Source organism: Eretmochelys imbricata, chromosome 2 (assembly GCF_965152235.1).
Source record: "Eretmochelys imbricata isolate rEreImb1 chromosome 2, rEreImb1.hap1, whole genome shotgun sequence".
NCBI classification, from domain to species: Eukaryota; Metazoa; Chordata; order Testudines; family Cheloniidae; genus Eretmochelys; species Eretmochelys imbricata.
In genome coordinates, this window is record NC_135573.1 from 10,521,899 (window position 1) to 10,541,435 (window position 19,537).

Genomic DNA, 19,537 nt, shown 5'->3' on the forward strand with positions numbered 1-19,537 from the left:
CAGGCCCCATCTGGGATTGACATCCACATTGTTATGCAGTGTACACACACATAATAAAAAGATTAACTCTACCCAAAGAGCTTACAATCTTGATACTGCAAGAGTTGTGATAGGCACATGATAGTAGTTCTAATTCTATACCTGTGTCTTAAAAATTTGTGTAACGTAACAGATTAATGTCTTTTGAATTAGAAATTTGGGTTGCCATAAACAGGGTGGGTTGGAAACATGCGCCTGGATACTAAGGCAAGAAAAATCATCAGATGTCAATTTCATTTTCTTACATATCCAGACTTGCCATTCCTACAGTGGAATATTTATAGCATACTAAGCATAAGCATTTAAACCATAAGAAAGAGCTTCTGATAACCATAAGAAAGAGCTTCTGATACTCATTTCCAGTGTGTAGTATTCCAAGTATCTACTGGGGCTGTTTCACTGACATCAGTGCTGGGTGTTCAGGGAAGGTGCATGATGCAGGCATCTTTCGGAAGACTGGACTGTATAGAAAGCTGCACGCTAGGACTTTCTTTCCAGACCAGAAGATTCCAATGGATGATGTGAAAATTCCCATAGTGATCCTGGGAGAACCCACCCAAATCTCTGCCCCATCCAACCACCCCGTCCCCTGACTGACCCCCGGGACTTTCTGTCCCTTATCCAATCCCTCCCCCTCCCCCCGCCCCCTTACCAGGCCACTCAGAGCGGGCAAGACAGGCTTATTGGGAAGTCTGGGAGGTGGGCGGGCGTAAGCTGCACTACCCGCGTGGCGCTGAGGCTGCGGGGGAGGAGGGACAGCAGGGGAGGGGCTGGGGACTAGTCTCCCCAGCCGGGAGCTCAGGTGTTGGGCAGGACAGTGCCACGGGCCGTAGTTTGCCCACCTGTGTGCTAAGAGCTGGACCAACAGTTAAGAGGAGTTTATTGGAGATTTCCCCCAGAAAACTCCAGTCCTCTTGTAGTGTAATCAATGGTCTTAATGTCTTTTTTTTTAAAGAAAGGAAAAATCGCTTGTAAGAAGACCAGCCAGAATGCTTACTAGATGAGATATTAAAAGCCTCCTCTGCCTTAAGATATTTTTAGAAGCAATGAGATTTGGATCATTATCATAAATCTTATATCCAGGTTTATTATGGATTAATGGGATAGATTTCAAACAGGTAGATGAGCACATTTTACAAAATATTCTCTCCTCCTCTCCCTACCCGCTGGAAGAAAAAAGGCATGATCTCCTCTTTCTCTTATTTACTACCTCCTTTTGATTTTGAGAAGGGAAAAATTAACTTAAGGTAATTATGAGTACCCTTCAGTCCAGAGACTATTGAAATAGATCAGGTTTTGTATATATGCAGGCCATGTACTTTCTGAAGTTCCCATACCAGAAGGACTTCGACTTTCTATCGGGTGGGTTGGTAAGCAGTGTTTGGAGCATCAACCTGTTCAGTGTGCCAGCTGTGGAGAGCAGCAGTTACATCCTTTGTCATACCTTTTCAAAACATTATTTTCTCAGTGTGAGTCCAGATCAGACTGGATCCTTCAGTCCCTTTTCAATTAACAGCCCTGATTAGCCCTCCCCCGAACATTGTAACTGCTAGCTAGTCTCTCTCAGTGGCGATTTGTGGACACAATGTCATAAAGGAGAGAAAGGTTACTTACCAAAATAAGTCCTGCTTACTAAATATGTTGGCTCTATAGATAAATACCAGTCTTCACTTCCACTTTAGAGACTTAAGGAGGGATGCACCAGGAGACAGAGTAATGGAGGGACAGTTAGGGATTGGAGACTTCTTATGCCCTTGGTTCTGGAGTACTGGAACGGACATGTACATGCTCCCTTAATGTCAGCTTTGAAATGGTTTGTAGCACAGTTTACCAATATACAGGTCTTAGCACAGATCTTCAGAGAGAATAGATTTGGAGCACAAATGTTAAATTAATTTTTGCATTTTTGTTAGTGCAACATTGTTTGACTTAATTTATTTGCACAATATCAGAAAATTGAATCAAGCTAGGAAGTTGTTATATGGGATGCAATGTTAGTGGCGAGAGTTTTACTATATACGCTCTTCAGTCTTTAAGGGTATTTCTACACAGCATTATTTAGTGAAGCTGCACAGCTGGGTTGACAAACTTGGAGGTAGCGGGGCTCCCATTAACGTTGTAAAAATAGCTGTATAGGCTGTTCTATGAAGTTGTATCTCAGGCTTGAGCTTGGGCTCTGAAGCCCATCCCCCTTCCTAGATTTTCAGATGGAAGCTATTTTTAACCAAAGATCTTGCATGAAGCTATTGATTCTCTAACCTTGTAAGGTATGTAGCATTTTTCAGACTGATTCTTACTAATGCTAGTTTTTAATTTTAAACGTTACTTGTAAATTTAAATTCTTGTTCATAGATGAGTGTAATTCTGATTCTTAACAGCTTTTCAAATAAACTTAAGATAAGGGAGGGAAAGTTGGCTAGATTGTCGGGCTCAACTGGTAGTGATCAATGTCTCTGTCTAGTTGGCAGTGCCCCAAGTGTATCAAGTGGAGTGCCCCAAGGGTCGGTCCTGGGGCCGGTTTTGTTCAATATCTTCATAAATGATCTGGAGGATGGTGTGGATTGCACCCTTAGCAAGTTTGCAGATGACACTAAACTGGGAGGAGAGGTAGATACGCTGGAGGGTAGGGATAGGATACAGAGGGCCCTAGACAAATGAGGATTGGGCCAAAAGAATCTGATGAGGTTCAAGAAGGACAAGTGCAGAGTCCTGAATTTAGTATGGAAGAATCCCATGCACCGCTACAGACTAGGGACCAAATGGCTTGGCAACAGTTCTGCAGAAAAGGACCTAGGGTTTACAGTGGACAAGAAGGTGGCTATGAGTCAACAGTGTGCCCTTGTTGCCAAGAAGGCCAATGGCATTTTGGGCTGTATAAGTAGGGGCATTGCCAGCAGATTGAGGGACATGATCGTTCCCCTCTATTTGACATTGGTGAGGCCTTTTCTGGAGTACTGTGTCCAGTTTTGGGCCCCACACTACAAGAAGGATGTGGAAAAATTGGAAAGAGTCCAGCGGAGGGCAACAAAAATGATTAGGGGACTGGAACACATGACTTATGAGGAGAGGCTGAGGGAACTGGGATTGTTTAGTCTGCAGAAGAGACGAATGAGGGGGGATTTGATAGCTGCTTTCAGCTACCTGAAAGGGGATTCCAAAGAGGATGGATCTAGACTGTTCTCAGTGGTAGCTGATGACAGAACAAGGAGTAATGGTCTCAAGTTGCAGTGGGGGAGGTTTAGGTTGGATATTAGGAAAAACTTTTTCACTAGGAGGGTGGTGAAACACTGGAATGCGTTACCTAGGGAGGTGGTGGAATCTCCTTCCTTAGATATTTTTAAGGTCAGGCTTGACAAAGCCTTGGCTGGGATGATTTAGTTGGGGATTGGTCCTGCTTTGAGCAGGGGGTTGGACTAGATGACCTCCTGAGGTCCCTTCCAATCCTGATATTCTATGAAATGCAATATAAACTGTAATTACTGAATTGTGGAAAGGTTGCACCTGCCAGTTTTTCCTTGTAAACCCAGATTTGCAGGGTTAAGTATTGTTCATTTGAAATTGAGGATTTTATATTTAAACATAAGCTTAGAAACTGTCTGTGGATTGACATTTTATACACTGCCCGCTAAACCATTTTAATGTCTTGAACTTCAAAAATGTAATTATCAATACAGTTAGAGAGAGAATGAAGTTCTTCAGGAGAGATCTTTTTGCAATGGGAATTTATTCTGTTTTTATAAACTATAGCTCACTTAGCAGACATTTTCCCAAATACCACTCCTTTCCAGTTCCACATATGAAATTCAGGTCTTGCCCACTGCTATACTGCTCCACCTACCAGAGAGTGAGGCAAAGAAATTTGTCATGGCTAGTCTCTGCAATGGTGGTATTCTAGTGGGGCTTCTTCCCTGTGGAGACCATTTTGTGTCAAGACACCTGCCAGAACATTTTCAAAAGTGATGGTGATTTTGGATGACCAACTTGAGACTCTGTAACTGTGCCTGGTTTTTTTGGAGGCTGGGTGCTCAGCACTTTCTGAAATATCAGAACCCGTGAAAGTGTCTAAAGTCAGGAACCTGAAATCATTTGCTATGCTTAAAATTCTAGGCTCTTGTCTCCTCATTATTAATATGCTGAAACTGTTATTTTGGTCCTGCACATCTCTGAGAATCCTGCTCCAAGGGCTCGCATGTCGTGATCTGATGTGACAACTGCATACATCAACCGATAGGCCAGCCAGAGCTTGTTGCTCAGGGCAGAAAACTTCAGTATATGTTTCAGTGATGTATCAAATTCTCTTTAAATCATTTCTTACCTGTAAAGAAAGGCTAATGGATTTGTAGGTTGGCTGAGCAGATGGCAGCTAATTTGCATAAATATTTTCAGCATTTTGTTGCCTTCCAAGTTCTCTAAGTATTAGCTATATCACTGTGCCCCAGAGAGTGAAGCTTACTTATCGTAAATGGGCCTTCAATTCAACAGCTATATACATATTTGCTTTCTTGTGGGACTGAGGTAATCAAAATGTGTACACTGCCCCATTTCACCCCTTAATTTAGAGATTTCTTGGGAAAGACAGGCAAAAAAAGGAAGCAGGTGATATAGAAGCCACATTACATCAGGCAATCTTAGTTGTTCAGGACCTCTGCTGTATGACAATTCATATATTCCTATTAACAGTTAATGCTAAGAGAAATGGAAGAGATGTGAAACCAAATCAATCTCTAACTATTAGGGATCAGGAATGACACCTTCATTGGGGCAGATTACTGTGGAGACTTCTGTACTATTCTTTGAAGTATGTAGTTCTGGCAACTGTCAAAGATATGACATCAGAGTAGGTCAACCACAGGTGTGATGCAGTATGACAGTTCTTATGACATATTGAGCTTGTTTCACTAGTGACTCCCACTTAATCTGGATCTTTTGCTATGGTGCCTGTTATCGCTCATTAGCCCTACCAAACTTCATTGGATGGTTTATACTCTTGTATGCCTTAGGCATCTGAGAGACATCGTCACAAAAAGCTCTGAGTTCTTGTGTAGTGGTATGGACTATTCCACCTCAAAAGCTTACTCTTGGTTACAATGGATCTTCAGTAAACTTGTTCAGGGAAATTTTCTTGTGAGTAAATATTGTTTCCAGCATGTTTTTAAATTATTTTTGGTTTGATTCAATAAATTAACACGTTTAAAAGTTGGTATTTTGTCTGCAGTCTGGCAAATTGGATTTCATGAGTTGGGCATACATCCTAATGCCTTAGGTTGTCACTTTTTCTTTGAAGTCAAGATTTAAAGAAATGATGGGCTTAATTTTGCAAATTCCCTCATTTTATTGAATTGATATCTTAGGTGCAAAAGCCAGAAACTACTTTTCCGTAACATGTAGAACAATAATTTTTCTGTATATACTTTCATCCATCTTTTATGGAGGAAAAAGAATATTGTGTGAGAGTGTTATTTTTACCTCTAAGTCTGTTGCTGTTAATGACATTAGGTTAAGAAAGGCTATAAAATATCTCGTTTTGAATTTCTGTGGGACATTAAATTAATTGCAGTCAATTTCCCTTGCAAGTCTTAATAGTCCCATATATAAAACAAATATTATTTTGTTTGTTTAACTCTCGTAGATGGAGGACTAACATATGAAAAGTATCAGACAGGTAGCTGTCTTAGTCTGTATCTGCAAAAACAACGAGGAATCCGTGTGGCATCTTAGAGACTAACAAATTTATTTGGTCATAAACTTTTGTGGGCTATAACCCACTTCATCAGATGCATGGAGTGGAAAATACAGTAGGCAGGTATAAATATATAGCACATGAAAAGTTGGGAGTTGCCTTACCAAGTGGGGGGGTGAGAGCTAAAAAGGCCAATTCAATCAGGGTGGATGTGGCCCATTCCCAACAGTTGACAAGCAGGAGTGAGTATCAACAGAGGGAAAATTACTTTGTTGTGACCCAGCCACTCCCAGTCTTTATTCAGGCCTAATTTGATGGTGTCAAGTTTGCAAATTAATTCCAGTTCTGCAATTGCTCGTTGAAGTCTGTTTTTGAAGTTTTTTTGTTGAAGAATGGCCACTCTTAAGTCTGTTATTGAGTGTCCAGGGAGATTGAAGTGCTCTCCTACTGGTTTTTGAACGGTGCCGTTCTTGATGTCTGATTTGTGTCCATTTATTCTTGTGCACAGAGACTGTCCAGTTTGGCCAGCGTACATGGCAGAGGAGCATTGCTGGCACATGATGGCAAATATCACATTGGTAGATGTGCAGGGGAACGAGCCCCTGATGGGTGATGTGGTTAGGTCCTATGATGGTGTCCCTTGAATAGATATGCGGACAGAGTTGGCAATGGGGTTTGTTGCAGGGATTGGTTCCTGGGTTAGTGTTTTTGTTGTGTGGTGTGTGGTTGCTGGTGAGTATTTGCTTCAGGTTGGGGGGCTGTCTGTAGGGAAGGACTGGCCTGTCTCCCAAGATTTGTGAGAGTGTTGGGTCATCCTTTAGGATAGGTTGTAGATCCTTGATGATGCGCTGGAGAGATTTTAGTTGGAGGCTGTAGGTGACCGCTGATGGCGTTCTGTTACTTCCTTTTTTTTGGACCTGTCCTGTAATAAGTGACTTCTGGGTACCCTTCTGGCTCTGTCACTCTTTCTTCACTCAGCAGGTGGGTATTGTAGTTGTAAGAACGCTTGATAGAGATCCTGTAGATGTGTGCCTCTGTCTGAGGGATTGGAGCAAATGCAGTTGTATCTTAAGGCTTGGCTGTAGCCCATAGATCATGTGATGTGGTCTGAATGAAAGCTGGAGGCATGTAGGTAAGTTTAGCGGTTAGTAGGTTTCTGGTATAGGGTGGTGTTTATGTGACCATTGCTTATTTGCACTGTAATGTCCAGGAAGTGGATCTCTTGTGTGGACTGGTCCAGGCTGAGGTTGATGATGGGGTGGAAATTGTTGAAATCCTGGTGGAATTCCTCAGATTTTTCTTCTCATGGGTCCAGATGATGAAGATGTCATCAATGTAGCGCAACTAGAGTAGGGGCACTATGGGACGAGAGCTGAGGAAGCGTTGTTCTAAGTAAGCCATAAAAATGTTGGCATACTGTGGGGCCATGCGGTATAGCAGTGCTGCTGACTTGAAGGTATAAATCGTCCCCAAATATGAAATAGTTGTGGGTGAGGACAAAGTCACAAAGTTCAGTAACTAGGTCTGCTGTGACGTTATTGGGGATACCTGAAAAGTAGTGGTGTTGTAGCCATGTTGGTCCCAGGATGTTAGAGACACAAGGTGGGTGAGATAATATCTTTTATTGGACTTACACAGAGCTCTTCTTTAGGTCTGGGAAAAGTGCTCAGAATGTCAGCTAATTACAAGGTGGAACATACTGTTTAGCATAAGTAGTTACCATGTATTTCAAGGGACCAATCCAGGTGAAGTAGCCTGTTAATACCTCTCCAGTCACAGGGGGAGGTGGAAAAAAAAGGCTGTGGGGGGGGGTGTTAAGTGGGTTATATATTGTTGTAATAACCCATAAATCCACTCTCTCTTGTTTTGCAGTTTCCTTTAAAAGTGGAGAGGTCACATATAAAAGTGTTCACACACAGGTGAAAAGGGTGTTTTTGTCTCTTACATTTTTCTGTGTGAGTTCACTTGAGAGCATAATGATTGGTTTCACCAACAAAGTTGTTGTTGGGGCATTTAGTGCACTTGATGAGGTACAGCAATGGGACATTCCCCTGGTGTTACCTGGACCGGTGACCGAGGACTCCAATCCTCGACTCTGGGAGCCAGCCTCACCCTGCTCTGCTGTGAGAACCCCGACTCCCGGGATGTTCATGCACAGCCTCTGGCATGTAAGCTGCTCCCAGCTACTGCTGCTTGGATTGTGCAACAGAATGATACTAGCCAGCATCCGAGACACAACCCTAGGAATCAGGCTTGTTATCCCAAGGGGGGGGCTCTCTGCAAAGATAGATTTTAAGTGATAATAAGTCAAAGCACAACAAGTCAGCTTTGGTCAAATGAAATAAAAACAAAATGCATTCTAAGCTGATCTTTACACTTTCAGTGTCCTTACAAACTTAGATGCTTCTTACCACAGGCTGGCTAGTTGCCCTTCAGCCAGGCTCTCCCCTTTGATCAGTGCTTCAGTCGCTTGGTGGTGATGTCTGTAGATGGAGGTGGAAGAGAGAGCAAGAGCGTGGCAAACGTCTCTCCCTTTTATCATATTCTTCTTCCGTCCTGGCTTTGCTCCCACCCACCACTTAAGGGTCAGGTGAGCATTACTTCATCGTAGTCCCTGACTGACCAAGGGAAGAGGGGTGACTCACTCGAGAGTCCAACAGATCTTTTGTTGCTGCCTAGGCCAGTGTCCTTTGTTTCTGTGAAGCTGGGCTGGGTATGTCCTATACGTGCCCTGATGAGGTGTGACCTGCCCTCTGTTTCTGGAGAGTTTTGCCTGGGCTTGTTTGAAGCCATGAGGACACATTTTCAACCTCATAGCTATATACGTGAAATTACAATCTATAATAATATTATAACAACAATGCTCAGTGCATCATGAGCCTTCCGAAGACACCCGACATGGCAAACTTTGCATTGGATACTACACAATCATATTATAAGGATGAACATGGGGGTGCTGGGTGTTCCCCTGAGATAAAGAGTGTCACAACCACATGTTGTGATATGCATGTATAGGACCCATGGATCTTGAAAGGTTGTTGTGGGGCGGGCAGTGGGGTATTGATCATTGTAGTAGTGGAGATATGTTTACAAGTTTTGCATCTGTTGTTCTGGCAGGGTCTGGTGTCACTTGGAGTTGGTGTGTCCTGGTCTATGGGGAGCTTCTGGCTTGGAGAGGTTGGGGCCAGAAGAGGTGGTTCAGGAAAGATGTCTTTCAGCATGTGGTCCCCATTAAGTATGGGTTGTAATTTTTTGATGATACCTCATGTGGGTTCGTTCTCCCAGGCTGGCTTTGTGAGGGTTATGGAGTTGTAGTTGGTTCTGCTTTTTTTGTGGTTTGTTTTTGTTGGATGGCTGTCCTCAGGTGGCTGAACCCATGGATCATCACACCTACTTTCACAGATCCAGTAATCACCCCAAACACACAAAGAAATCTGTTATCTACAGCCAGGCACTCTACCACAGAATAAGTGCCGAGGAGAAAGTCCAGGATATACACCTTAAAACACTTAAAATAGCCTTCACCAAACAATGACACTCTACCAGTGTAGTAGGTCACATCATGTAACAGGCCACCTAAATATTCTGAGAGAAACTGCTTCAATACAGAAATAAAACACTTTAATAAACACACTGCTAGTGGTCACCTACCACTCCATACTGGAATCCATATGGATCTGACCTCTCAGTCCTCATCCTCAAAGAAAACCTGCACAACACCTTCAAAAAACAAGCCTGAGAGCTTAATTTAATAACTTTTCTAGATACTAATATACATGGACTGAATAGAGATACTGGATTTATGGGTCATTACAAAAATCTATAACTCACTTAACACCCTCACCCCATCTACCTCCCCCCCCCGCCCCTTTCCCCCTATGACTGGAGAGGTGTTAACGGGCCACTTCACCTTGCATAGTCCCTGGACATATGTGTTAACTACTTATGCTTAACAATCTGTTGCACCTTGTATTTAGCTGTGACAGTCTTGAGTACATTTCCCAGACCTGAAGATGAGCTCTGTGTAAGCTTGAAAGCTTGTCTCTCTCGCCAACAGAAGTTGGTCCAATATTACCTCATCCACCTTGCTCGACTAATATGAAAAGCAGTCCTACACTGTAGCCATTATCAAGCAAAACACATTTAGGTGTGAAAAATTAAAAAAGTCATTCTTATTATATTCTCATCCCTAGATGTAATACATTTCACATTGGAATTAGATTTCTTCAAACAAACCATCTGCTTCTAAAACACACACACAATAATTCCTGTCAATTATATTCTACAGTAGCTATGAGATGTCAGCATTAATAAATTGACAGTGAAATACAAGAAGATGCAAATTAATTTTCAGCTGAGAACAAGTATTAAACAGAATATTGTCCGTGTAGCTGTTCCACTCTTTCAGAACAGAGATTGGAACCCTCTGGCTGTTGTAACTGCACACTTGTTTCCTCAAGTTCATGAGGAGCCATTGCCTTAACCCCACTTCTGTTTCTTGTGACTACTGTGGAAAGAGAACTTGGAACCCTCTTTTTCTTTTTGGTCAATTTTTTTCTTGGTAGATAAGCGCTTAATATTAGTGGTGGTTTCATTTTACTGTTGAAGTTTTATGGTAATGTTAGTCCTGTCCCACTATGTGGTCTAGACACACACACAAACAAAATCTGAGATAAGACTGAATAAATGAGTAAGGACAGGAGTGTGGATTTGTACTGACAGTCTACTCAAAGCTAGAATTGCTAGGTAAGTAGCCTTTCTTCTTCTAGTGGTGGTCCCTTTATGTATTGTAAACTCTGGTGCACCTGCATGCAATGTGCCGGAGCTGGAAGATTTTTTTGTAGCAGTCTGTTGACCCGTGTGTGTCGCATGTTTTGCCTTGTGTCTCAGGCGAGGTTATATTAGGTTGTGTGGATCGACGCCTCTTCAGTTCCCTCTTACCGCCTCCTGGCCAGAGTCTGAATCCCTGTTCCTTCATGATAATAGCTTGACTGCAAGACCATTTTCATCCATTTGTATATAGTTCTTCTTTGTTTTTTTTCTTCTTCAGTTAGCTGTAAATAGTTGTTAGTATAGTGTACTTAGTTAATCTTCGTTGGACAAGAGACAGTGCTTCTGCACCCTCCTGGAGGAGGGTTGCCTGGTGGCCAGGATGAAGGTCCATGCAGCCATGGATACTGCGGATACATACTCCCATTGCCTCGCCACATGTGTGGTCATGCGCAGCAACTTTGGCTACAATCCAGCAGCTTCCCACAGGAGGTCAAAACCACAAAACAGGACCTCCCTTTTGATAAGGAGAAGCACATCTCCACCAAGGCAGATGAGTCCCTTCACTCCCTGAACTACTCGAGGGAGAAACTCTGGTCCCTTGGGATCCATACCCCATCACAAACAGCAGCGACATCCCTTCTATCCCTGGCAGTATGCATAATATCCACCCTACTATCACTGGCAACAAGAATTCCTGCGGAAGCGACATTGTCCACAGTGCCCCCAGGCTGCGTCCCCTGCCATGACCATCTCCTGCATCTTGATCCACCAACAGCCCAAGGCTCACTTTTGACTCACAAGTCGAGTGCTATGAACCCTCCCTGTCACCACTCTGGTCCCCCCAGTTGTCTTTGGGGGCCGTCCTGCCCTCTTCGCCCACAATTGTGGCAATATCTCCATGGATGGTTGGGTGCACCACAGATACTCTATTGAATTCCTTGTTTTCTTCCCCACACGGGGCACCCCTCAGACGCTTACTGGGGATCCTTCCTATCACTGCCTCCTACAAGAAGTGGCGTCCTTGTGGCAATGGGCATCATGGAGCATCCAGATATCTTCAAGTCCTGCGGGAGCTCATCTTGTCCATTTGCAGATAATGCTCTACATCTTAATGAGAAGCTATCTTAGAAGCAATTTCTTGTTAATCCAGCTGAGTGTTCAGAGATCATATTTGTCACGTTATTCCTTTTCACTCATTTTACAGAAAAAATCCTTTTATCTTGCTGTTGTCTCCACTTATTGGAAAGAGGAGGCAGAAACTGTCCATCACCCTTGTTACACCTCCTTCATATGAGTCTGAAACTTTGGCTGTTGTCCCTAAAGAACAGTAGAAAACCAGGATTGTGATATCGTCAGAAATGAATTCATAAAAGGAGTAGGAGATACCTTTGATCAAACAAAATTACTAGGAGGGAATTTTCCCTGGTAATACCTCACTCCTTTCCTCCTTCCAATCCATGGTACTGTGCTGATGTGGGAAGTGGTAAGACAGGAGGTTGGACATATTTGCTATCTGCAAAAGAGTACTTATCTACAAAAGAGAGGTGCCCAAGAGGAATGAGTTGTAGCTTATCAGGCAGAAATGAATTGGGGAGGAATTTTTTATTTTTCAGTTTATTGATCAGAGTTGTATCTGGGTGAATGTCCAAATTTTTAAGAACAATACAAAATTAATTACTTTGAAAGGGAGATCCTTAAATCTAAAATTTATCTATTAAAGCTCCTTCCCTCATCCTCGTACAGAAACTTGAGAGAAGCTGGGCTTTACCCAGTACTCTGAAGGTCACCAGACTGTCCTTGTCTGTTAAATATAGTGGGCTGGTGTGCTGTAAAGCAAAGATCCGTTATTTTCTCTGGTCCCTGTACTGTGCAAAGTAGTGTTAAATGTTTGATGAACTGACCCCTTGTGAGGAATCATTTACAGCAGTGATCTCCAACTTTTTTTTATGCCCAAGATCACTTTTTGAATCTAAGGGCAACCCAGGATCTACCCTGTGCCCCTTCCCCGAGGCCCCACCCTGCTCACTCCATTGCTCGCTGTCCCCCACCCTTACTTATTTTCTCTGGGTAGAGGGTTGGGGTTCAGGCTCTGGGCTGGGGCCAAGGTGTTCGCAGTGTGGGAGGAGGCTCTGGGCTGAGTCTGGGGCAGGGGGTTGGGGTGCATGAGAGGTGCAAGCTCAAGGAGGGAGTTTGGGTGAAGGAGGGGGCTCCGGGCTGGGGCAGAGTATTGAGGTGCAGGAGGGGATACAGGGTGCTGGCTCTGGGAGGGGGGTCAGGGCTGAGGCAGGGTTTGGAGTGCAGGAGGGGGTATGGGGTGGTAGCTCTGGGAGGGGTCTGGGGCTTGGGGTGCAGGAGGGGGTTTGAGGTGTTGGCTCTGGGAGGGAGCTCAGGGTGGGGTTTCAGGTTCAAGAGAAGGTTTGGGGTGCAGAAGGGGGTATGGGGTGCTGGTTCCAGGAGGGGGCTGAGGATTGGGGTGTGGCCTCCTGCTGGGCAGCACTTACCTCTGGCGGCTCCCGGTTGGAGGCAGGTGTGGCGAGGCTAAGGCAGGCTTCCTGTCCACCCTGGCCTCACACTGCTCCCGGAAGGGGCCAACGCGCACCTGCAGCCTGAGCGCTGCCCCCCTCTGTAAGCATCGCCCCCATAGCTCTCCCGGCCAGTGGGAGCTGTGGGGTTTGCAGGCAGGAGCAGTGTATGGCGGGAGACCCCTGTCCGGCTGCGGGGCCTCGCTGGCTGCTTCCGGGACCGGCGTGGGGCCAGGGTAGGCGGGGAGCCTGCCTTAGCAGCAGCCACGCTACATTTCCAGAGATTGCAATCGACTGGGATATCCTCTAGGATCGACTAGTCAACTGCAATCAACTGGTTGGTGACTACTGATTTACAGTGTACAGTAGCTACGGTATGTGCTATTATGAATAAGTAACCTTTTTCTTATGAAGATGCTTCCAGTCAACTATCACTGTTTGTTTTATGTAGTTATATGCTTTTTTGTGGTGCTCATCACTGTAGTTTCTGTGAGCATCTTGTAAACATTAATGAATATATAGATGGGGAACTGAGGCATTGAAAGATTAACGGTATGTCTACATTAGTGCACAAGAAGCCAGGGTATAGTACACTAGCCTGCTGTGCAATAAGTTTCCATATGGACCCTGCTACCAAACAATAGTGCAGTTTAACGTACTGCTTGTTATTTGAAATGGCAGTGTCAAAAATGCACCATAAACTTTTAGTGCATGGTAGCCAGGTCCACATGGAGGTTTACTGCCTGGCAGACTAGTGTCTATACATTGTCTGCTGCTATGGATTCACACCCTGGGTTGCTGCACACGGTTTCAGTATCGATAAGCCCTAAATAGTTTGTCCAAGGTCACACGAGGAGTCAGTGGCAGAATTAGGAGTTGAGCTGAGATCTGCGTCGCAGTTCAGTTTCTGAATAGTACATCAAAAGAGAGAAAGTTGTTCACTAGACGTCAGTCTGCATATTACTGTAACATTTTTAATACTTAACATTTTCTTCCAGCAATTATTAATGTATAAATTTTTTTATTATATTTAGCTAGTTATATAAAGTCACTAATTGTTTTGATAATGGGTACTTAATGTCCTTTGGTGTAGTATTGACACTTTTTATTAACGCAAAGTTACAGTAAAACGTTAACATATTATATCATACATTACTTACTATTTATGCAGGATCAGGTTAATATTCAAAGAACCTGTCTTGCTGGATAAGCAGCTCTCCTCCTTTAGAAATTTGGCCACCCTTTTTAGTGTACTATAAATACTTATCCTCTCTTTGGAGCTTCTATTGTGTATGTACTTGGTATGACATCTTTTCCATTGCAAAGACCGTCCATATTTTACTAGCCCACAATTTCATAAGAGAAGTCACATTTTTCCACTACAAAATAAATAAATTGTCTTTCTGTTTAAAATGTACATCCTTTACTGGAGCATTAAGTAAACAGATTGGGGGATCTCTGGGAAGCTCGTATTTTTTTATAAGATGAATCTGTTTAATTATCTCCTCCCCAAACTGTCTAATTCCGGGACACAACCACCATATGTCTGAGTATGTTCTTCTTTCCCCACAACTCCTCAAACAAGGTGCCTCCCCAGGAGCAAAACTGTGGGGATCTTAACTGGAGTCAAATGCCATCTATACAGTAATTTATAAAATTTTTCTTTGAGTTACATAAATTGAAGATGTACATTGTCTTTCCCATATGGAGACCCATTCATCCAGATCAATTTCGTTGTCTCAGGGCTTATACACACTAGTGCTTACTTCGGTATAACTTAAGTCGCTCAAGGATGTGAAAAAGCCATCCCCCCGAGTGATGTAAGTGACACCGACCTAAGCACTGGTGTGGAAGAAGCTCTCCTGCTGACTTAGCTACTGCTGCTTCAGGAGGTGGAGTAATTATGCCAACTGGAGAGCTCTCTAGAATGTATAGCATAGAGCATCTGCACTACAGCTGTTCAGCTACGTCGGTACCCTTTGTTTTTGATGTTTCCATATGAATTTTAATAGCACATCCTGTCATGTCAAGGATACCAATAGGGATGAACTGAAATAAAAATCATCACTGTAGTATTTTGGCGAACTTCAGAGCTCACTTGGCATAGCACATAATTGGCATAATATGTCATATTTAGTTCCTCTGTTGTGTAGTTGGCCAACTGAATTGTAGTTTGTTTATTTTAAAAATCCATTTACTTGGTATTGTTTATTGCTAATTATCCAAACTTGAACATAATTAATTGCTAGTGAGATCGTAAAATAAATTCATATAAATTATCTCAATACCACATTTATAGTAAACATAATGAAATATATTCATTTTTTTTCCTATCATTTTCTATGTCAGTTTAATGCTTATGAAAGAGAGGAACTAATAGCGCTCAGAGCTGTGCATGGTGTTTGCCAGTGCTATGCACAACCCCCCACAAATATCTTCCAGTGTAAATTAATCCTGACTTGTGTCCCTAATATTCTAGTCCTGAAGTACTCTAAATTGGTGATTGTTAATCAGGGTTCCGGGACCCCCCCCCAGGGGAGGGGGGAAGGGAAGCCGTGAGCAGGTGTCAGGGGTCTACCAAAATAAACCATAGAGCAGGGCCAGCATTAGACTCACTGGGGCCCAGGGCAGAAACCTGAATTCTGAGCCCCGGTACGCATGGCTGAAGCCAGCCCTGAGCTCTTTAGCTTTGCGTAGCCCCCAGCAGTGTGGGGCCTGGGGAATCACTTTGCTTACTACTCACTAGCCCTGTCTTTTAATCTACTGAAAAACAGTTGTTGTGGCATGGGTGAGCTGTGATATTTTTATAATAGGTTGTGCGGGGAAGGGAACACAGAAGGAAAAAGGTTAAGAACCCCTGCTTTAAATATTGGTCAGCTGCAGCAAGTGGCATGAACATCTTTCTCTGTATTTTGATTTCTAATTGTGAAGCAGAACCTCCAGTTACAACAAACAAACAACCCAACCAAAACCCAAATAAAAAGCCCCCTTCCCCCACCCCCAAACTGCAGACACTTTGAAATAGTGACTGATTTAGCTTTGGGATTTGTTTTGTCATATTTTCATGATAAGATGAGGTGCTGAGTGTGTCCTATTTCCTTGATGGGGCGACTGTGATTCAGTACTGTATGGAGATTACTTTAGTTCACTTTTAGGCTGCACTTCAGAGAGGGAAAAACATATTTTATGCTGCTTGTAATTTGATGTCAATCATCCAATTATTTTTATTGCTGTTCTTTTCAATAAAGTTTATATTTTGCTTTCCTGGGTAAACATGTTTTTCTTTCACAGGGTGTCATCAGCCCTGCTCAGTCCTGTCAGCATTAATTTATTTTTTCATGCTTTAATACCAAATATTTTCACACATTTAAACAGAAAATGAAAAGAAATAAACTACACATGGTATATAGCATATATGATACTAGTTGGTTTTAAATTTAAAACTTACTGCTTACTGTGCATATGCTTATATATAATATATACATTTTTAATATAGAAAAGCTGTATGGTGAGTTCCTGAGTTGGAAACTAGAAGACACACTCTCCCAGTTTCCCCTAAAACCTGGGAAGATTGCAACCTTTAATGTAAACATTAAAGTGAAGCTAGACTTCTCCTGTCAAGAAAACCTCCTGCAAGACCTCAGTGATGGTAAGTTACAAATAGGCTTGGCATAATGTGATTTATATTTTGTTTTCCATTTGATTGCTAATATCAGTTTATTTTTAAGCATTATTTTAAATTTTTATCTATTTTAAATTCTCATAGTTGTGGAAAATTATGGGAGGGATTAGACACTATGGGGGTCAGACAATACTTATTTAATGATAGCAGACCTTGAGATTCAAGAAGTTACAACTTTATAACTGGTTTCAGAGTAGCAGCAGTGTTAATCTGTATCCGCAAAAAGAAAAGGAGTACTTCTAGCACTTTAGAGACTAACAAATTTATTTGAGCGTAAGCTTTCATGAGCTACAGCTCACTTAATCGGATGCATGCAGTGGAAAATACAGTGGGGAGATTTATATACACAGAGAACATGAAACAATGGGTGTTACCATACACACTGTAACAAGAGTGATCAGGTAAGATGAGCTGTTACCAGCAGGAGAGCGGAGGGGGGTGGGGGGAAGGAACCTTTTGTAGTGATAATCAAGGTGGGCCATTTCTAGCAGTTGACAAGAACGTCTGAGGAAGGGGGGGGGGAGTGGGGGAATAAACATGGGGAAATAGTTTTACTTTGTGTAACAACACATCCGCTCCCAATCTCTATTCAAGCCTAAGTTAATTGTATCCAGTTTGCAAATTAATTCCAGTTCACCAGTCTCTTGTTGGAGTCTGTTTTTGAAGGTTTTTTTTTTTGAAGAATTGCCACTTTTAGATCTGTAATCCAGTGACCATGGATTTGGATTTTTTGACCATTGGATGGTGTTCCAAGGAGGAGGAGTGCTAGGCAGAGATGGGCTCCACCTAATGAAGAGAGGGAAGAGCATCTTTGGAAGCAGGCTGGCTAACCTAGTGAGGAGGGCTTTAAACTAGGTTCACTGGGGGAAGGAGAACAAAGCCCTGAGGTAAGTGGGGATTGTGGGATACCGGGAGGAAGCACGAGCAGGAGAACGCAGAAGGGGAGGGCTCCTGCCTCATACTAAGAAAGCAGGACAAACAGCACGTTATCTCAAGTGCCTATACACAAATGCAAGAAGCCTGGGAAACAAGCAGGGAGAACTGGAAATCCTGGCACAGTCAAGGAATTATGATGTGATTGGAATAACAGAGACTTTGTGGGATAACTCACATGACTGGAGCACTGTCATGGATGGATATAAACTGTTCAGGAAGGACAGGCAGGGCAGAAAAGGTGGGGGAGTTGCATTGTATGTAAGAGAGCAGTATGACTGCTCAGAGCTCCGGTATGAAACTGCAGAAAAACCTGAGTTTCTCTGGATTAAGTTTAGAAGTGTGAGCAAGAAGGGTGATGTCATGGTGGGAGTCTGCTATAGATCACCGGATCGGGGATGAGGTGGACGAGGCTTTCTTTTGGCAACTCACGGAAGTTACTAGATTGCAGGCCCTGGTTCTCATGGGAGACTTCAGTCACCCTGATACCTGCTGGGAGAGCAATACAGCGGTGCATAGACAATCCAGGAAGTTTTTGGAAAGTGTAGGGGACAATTTCCTGGTGCAAGTGCTGGAGGAACCAACTAGTGGCAGAGCTCTTCTTGACCTGCTGCTCACAAACCGGGAAGAATTAGTAGGGGAAACAAAAGTGGATGGGAACCTGGGAGGCAGTGACCATGAGATGGTCGAGTTCAGGATCCTGACACAGGGAAGGAAGGAGAGCAGCAGAATACGGACCCTGGACTTCAGAAAAGCAGACTTTGACTCCCTCAGGGAACTGATGGGCAGGATCCCCTGGGAGAATAACATGAGGGGGAAAGGAGTCCAGGAGAGTTGGCTGTGTTTTAAAGAATCCTTATTGAGTTTACAGGGACAAACCATCCCGCTGTGTAGAAAGAATAGTAAATATGGCAGGCAACCAGCTTGGCTTAACCGTGAAATCCTTGCTGATCTTAAACACAAAAAAGAAGCTTACAAGAAGTGGAAGATTGGACAAATGACCAGGGAAGAGTATAAAAATATTGCTCGGGCATGCAGGAGTGAAATCAGGAAGGCCAAATCACACTTGGAGTTGCAGCTAGCAAGAGATGTTAAGAGTAACAAGAAGGGTTTCTTGAGGTATTTTAGCAACAAGAAGAAAGTCAAGGAAAGTGTGGGCCCCTTACTGAATGAGGGAGGCAAGCTAGTGACAGAAGATGTGGAAAAAGCTAATGTACTCAATGCTTTTTTTGCCTCTGTCTTCACGAACAAGGTCAGCTCCCAGACTGCTGCACTGGGCAGCACAGCATGGGGAGGAGGTGAGCAGCCCTCTGTGGAGAAAGAAGTGGTTCGGGACTGTTTAGAAAAGCTGGACGAGCACAAGTCCATGGGGCTGGATGCGCTGCATCCGAGAGTGCTAAAGAAGTTGGTGGATGTGATTGCAGAGCCATTGGCCATTATCTTTGAAAAGTCAAGGAGATCGGGGGAGGTCCTGGACAACTGGAAAAAGGCTAATGTAGTGCCCATCTTTTAAAAAGGGAAGAAGGAGCATCCTGGGAACTACAGGCCGGTCAGCCTCACCTCAGTCCCTGGAAAAATCATGGATCAGGTCCTCAAAGAATCAATTCTGAAGCACTTAGAGGAGAGGAAAGTGATCAGGAACAGTCAGCATGGATTCACCAAGGGCAAGTCATGCCTGACTAATCTAATTGCCTTCTATGATGAGATAACTGGCTCTGTGGATGAGGGGAAAGCAGTGGACATGTTGTTCCTTGAGTTTAGCAAAGCTTTTGACACGGTCTCCCACAGCATTCTTGCCAGCAAGTTAAAGTAGTACGGACTGGATGAATGGACGGTAAGGTGGATAGAAGGCTGGCTAGATCGTCGGGCTCAACGGGTAGTGATCAATGGCTCCCTGTCTAGTTGGCA

General features: G+C 43.4%; 1 protein-coding gene across 3 annotated transcripts in view; it reads left to right on the top strand.

Annotated features, from left to right (window-relative positions):
• The window catches only part of TRAPPC9 (trafficking protein particle complex subunit 9), an 816,338-nt gene that overhangs the window by 147,376 nt on the left and 649,425 nt on the right, over positions 1 to 19,537 (top strand). For all 3 annotated transcript variants that reach the window (XM_077809757.1, XM_077809756.1, XM_077809758.1), the window contains exon 16: positions 16,511 to 16,663. In XM_077809757.1, coding sequence (XP_077665883.1) covers positions 16,511 to 16,663 — 153 coding nt within the window. The remainder of the gene's footprint in view (positions 1 to 16,510; positions 16,664 to 19,537) is intronic.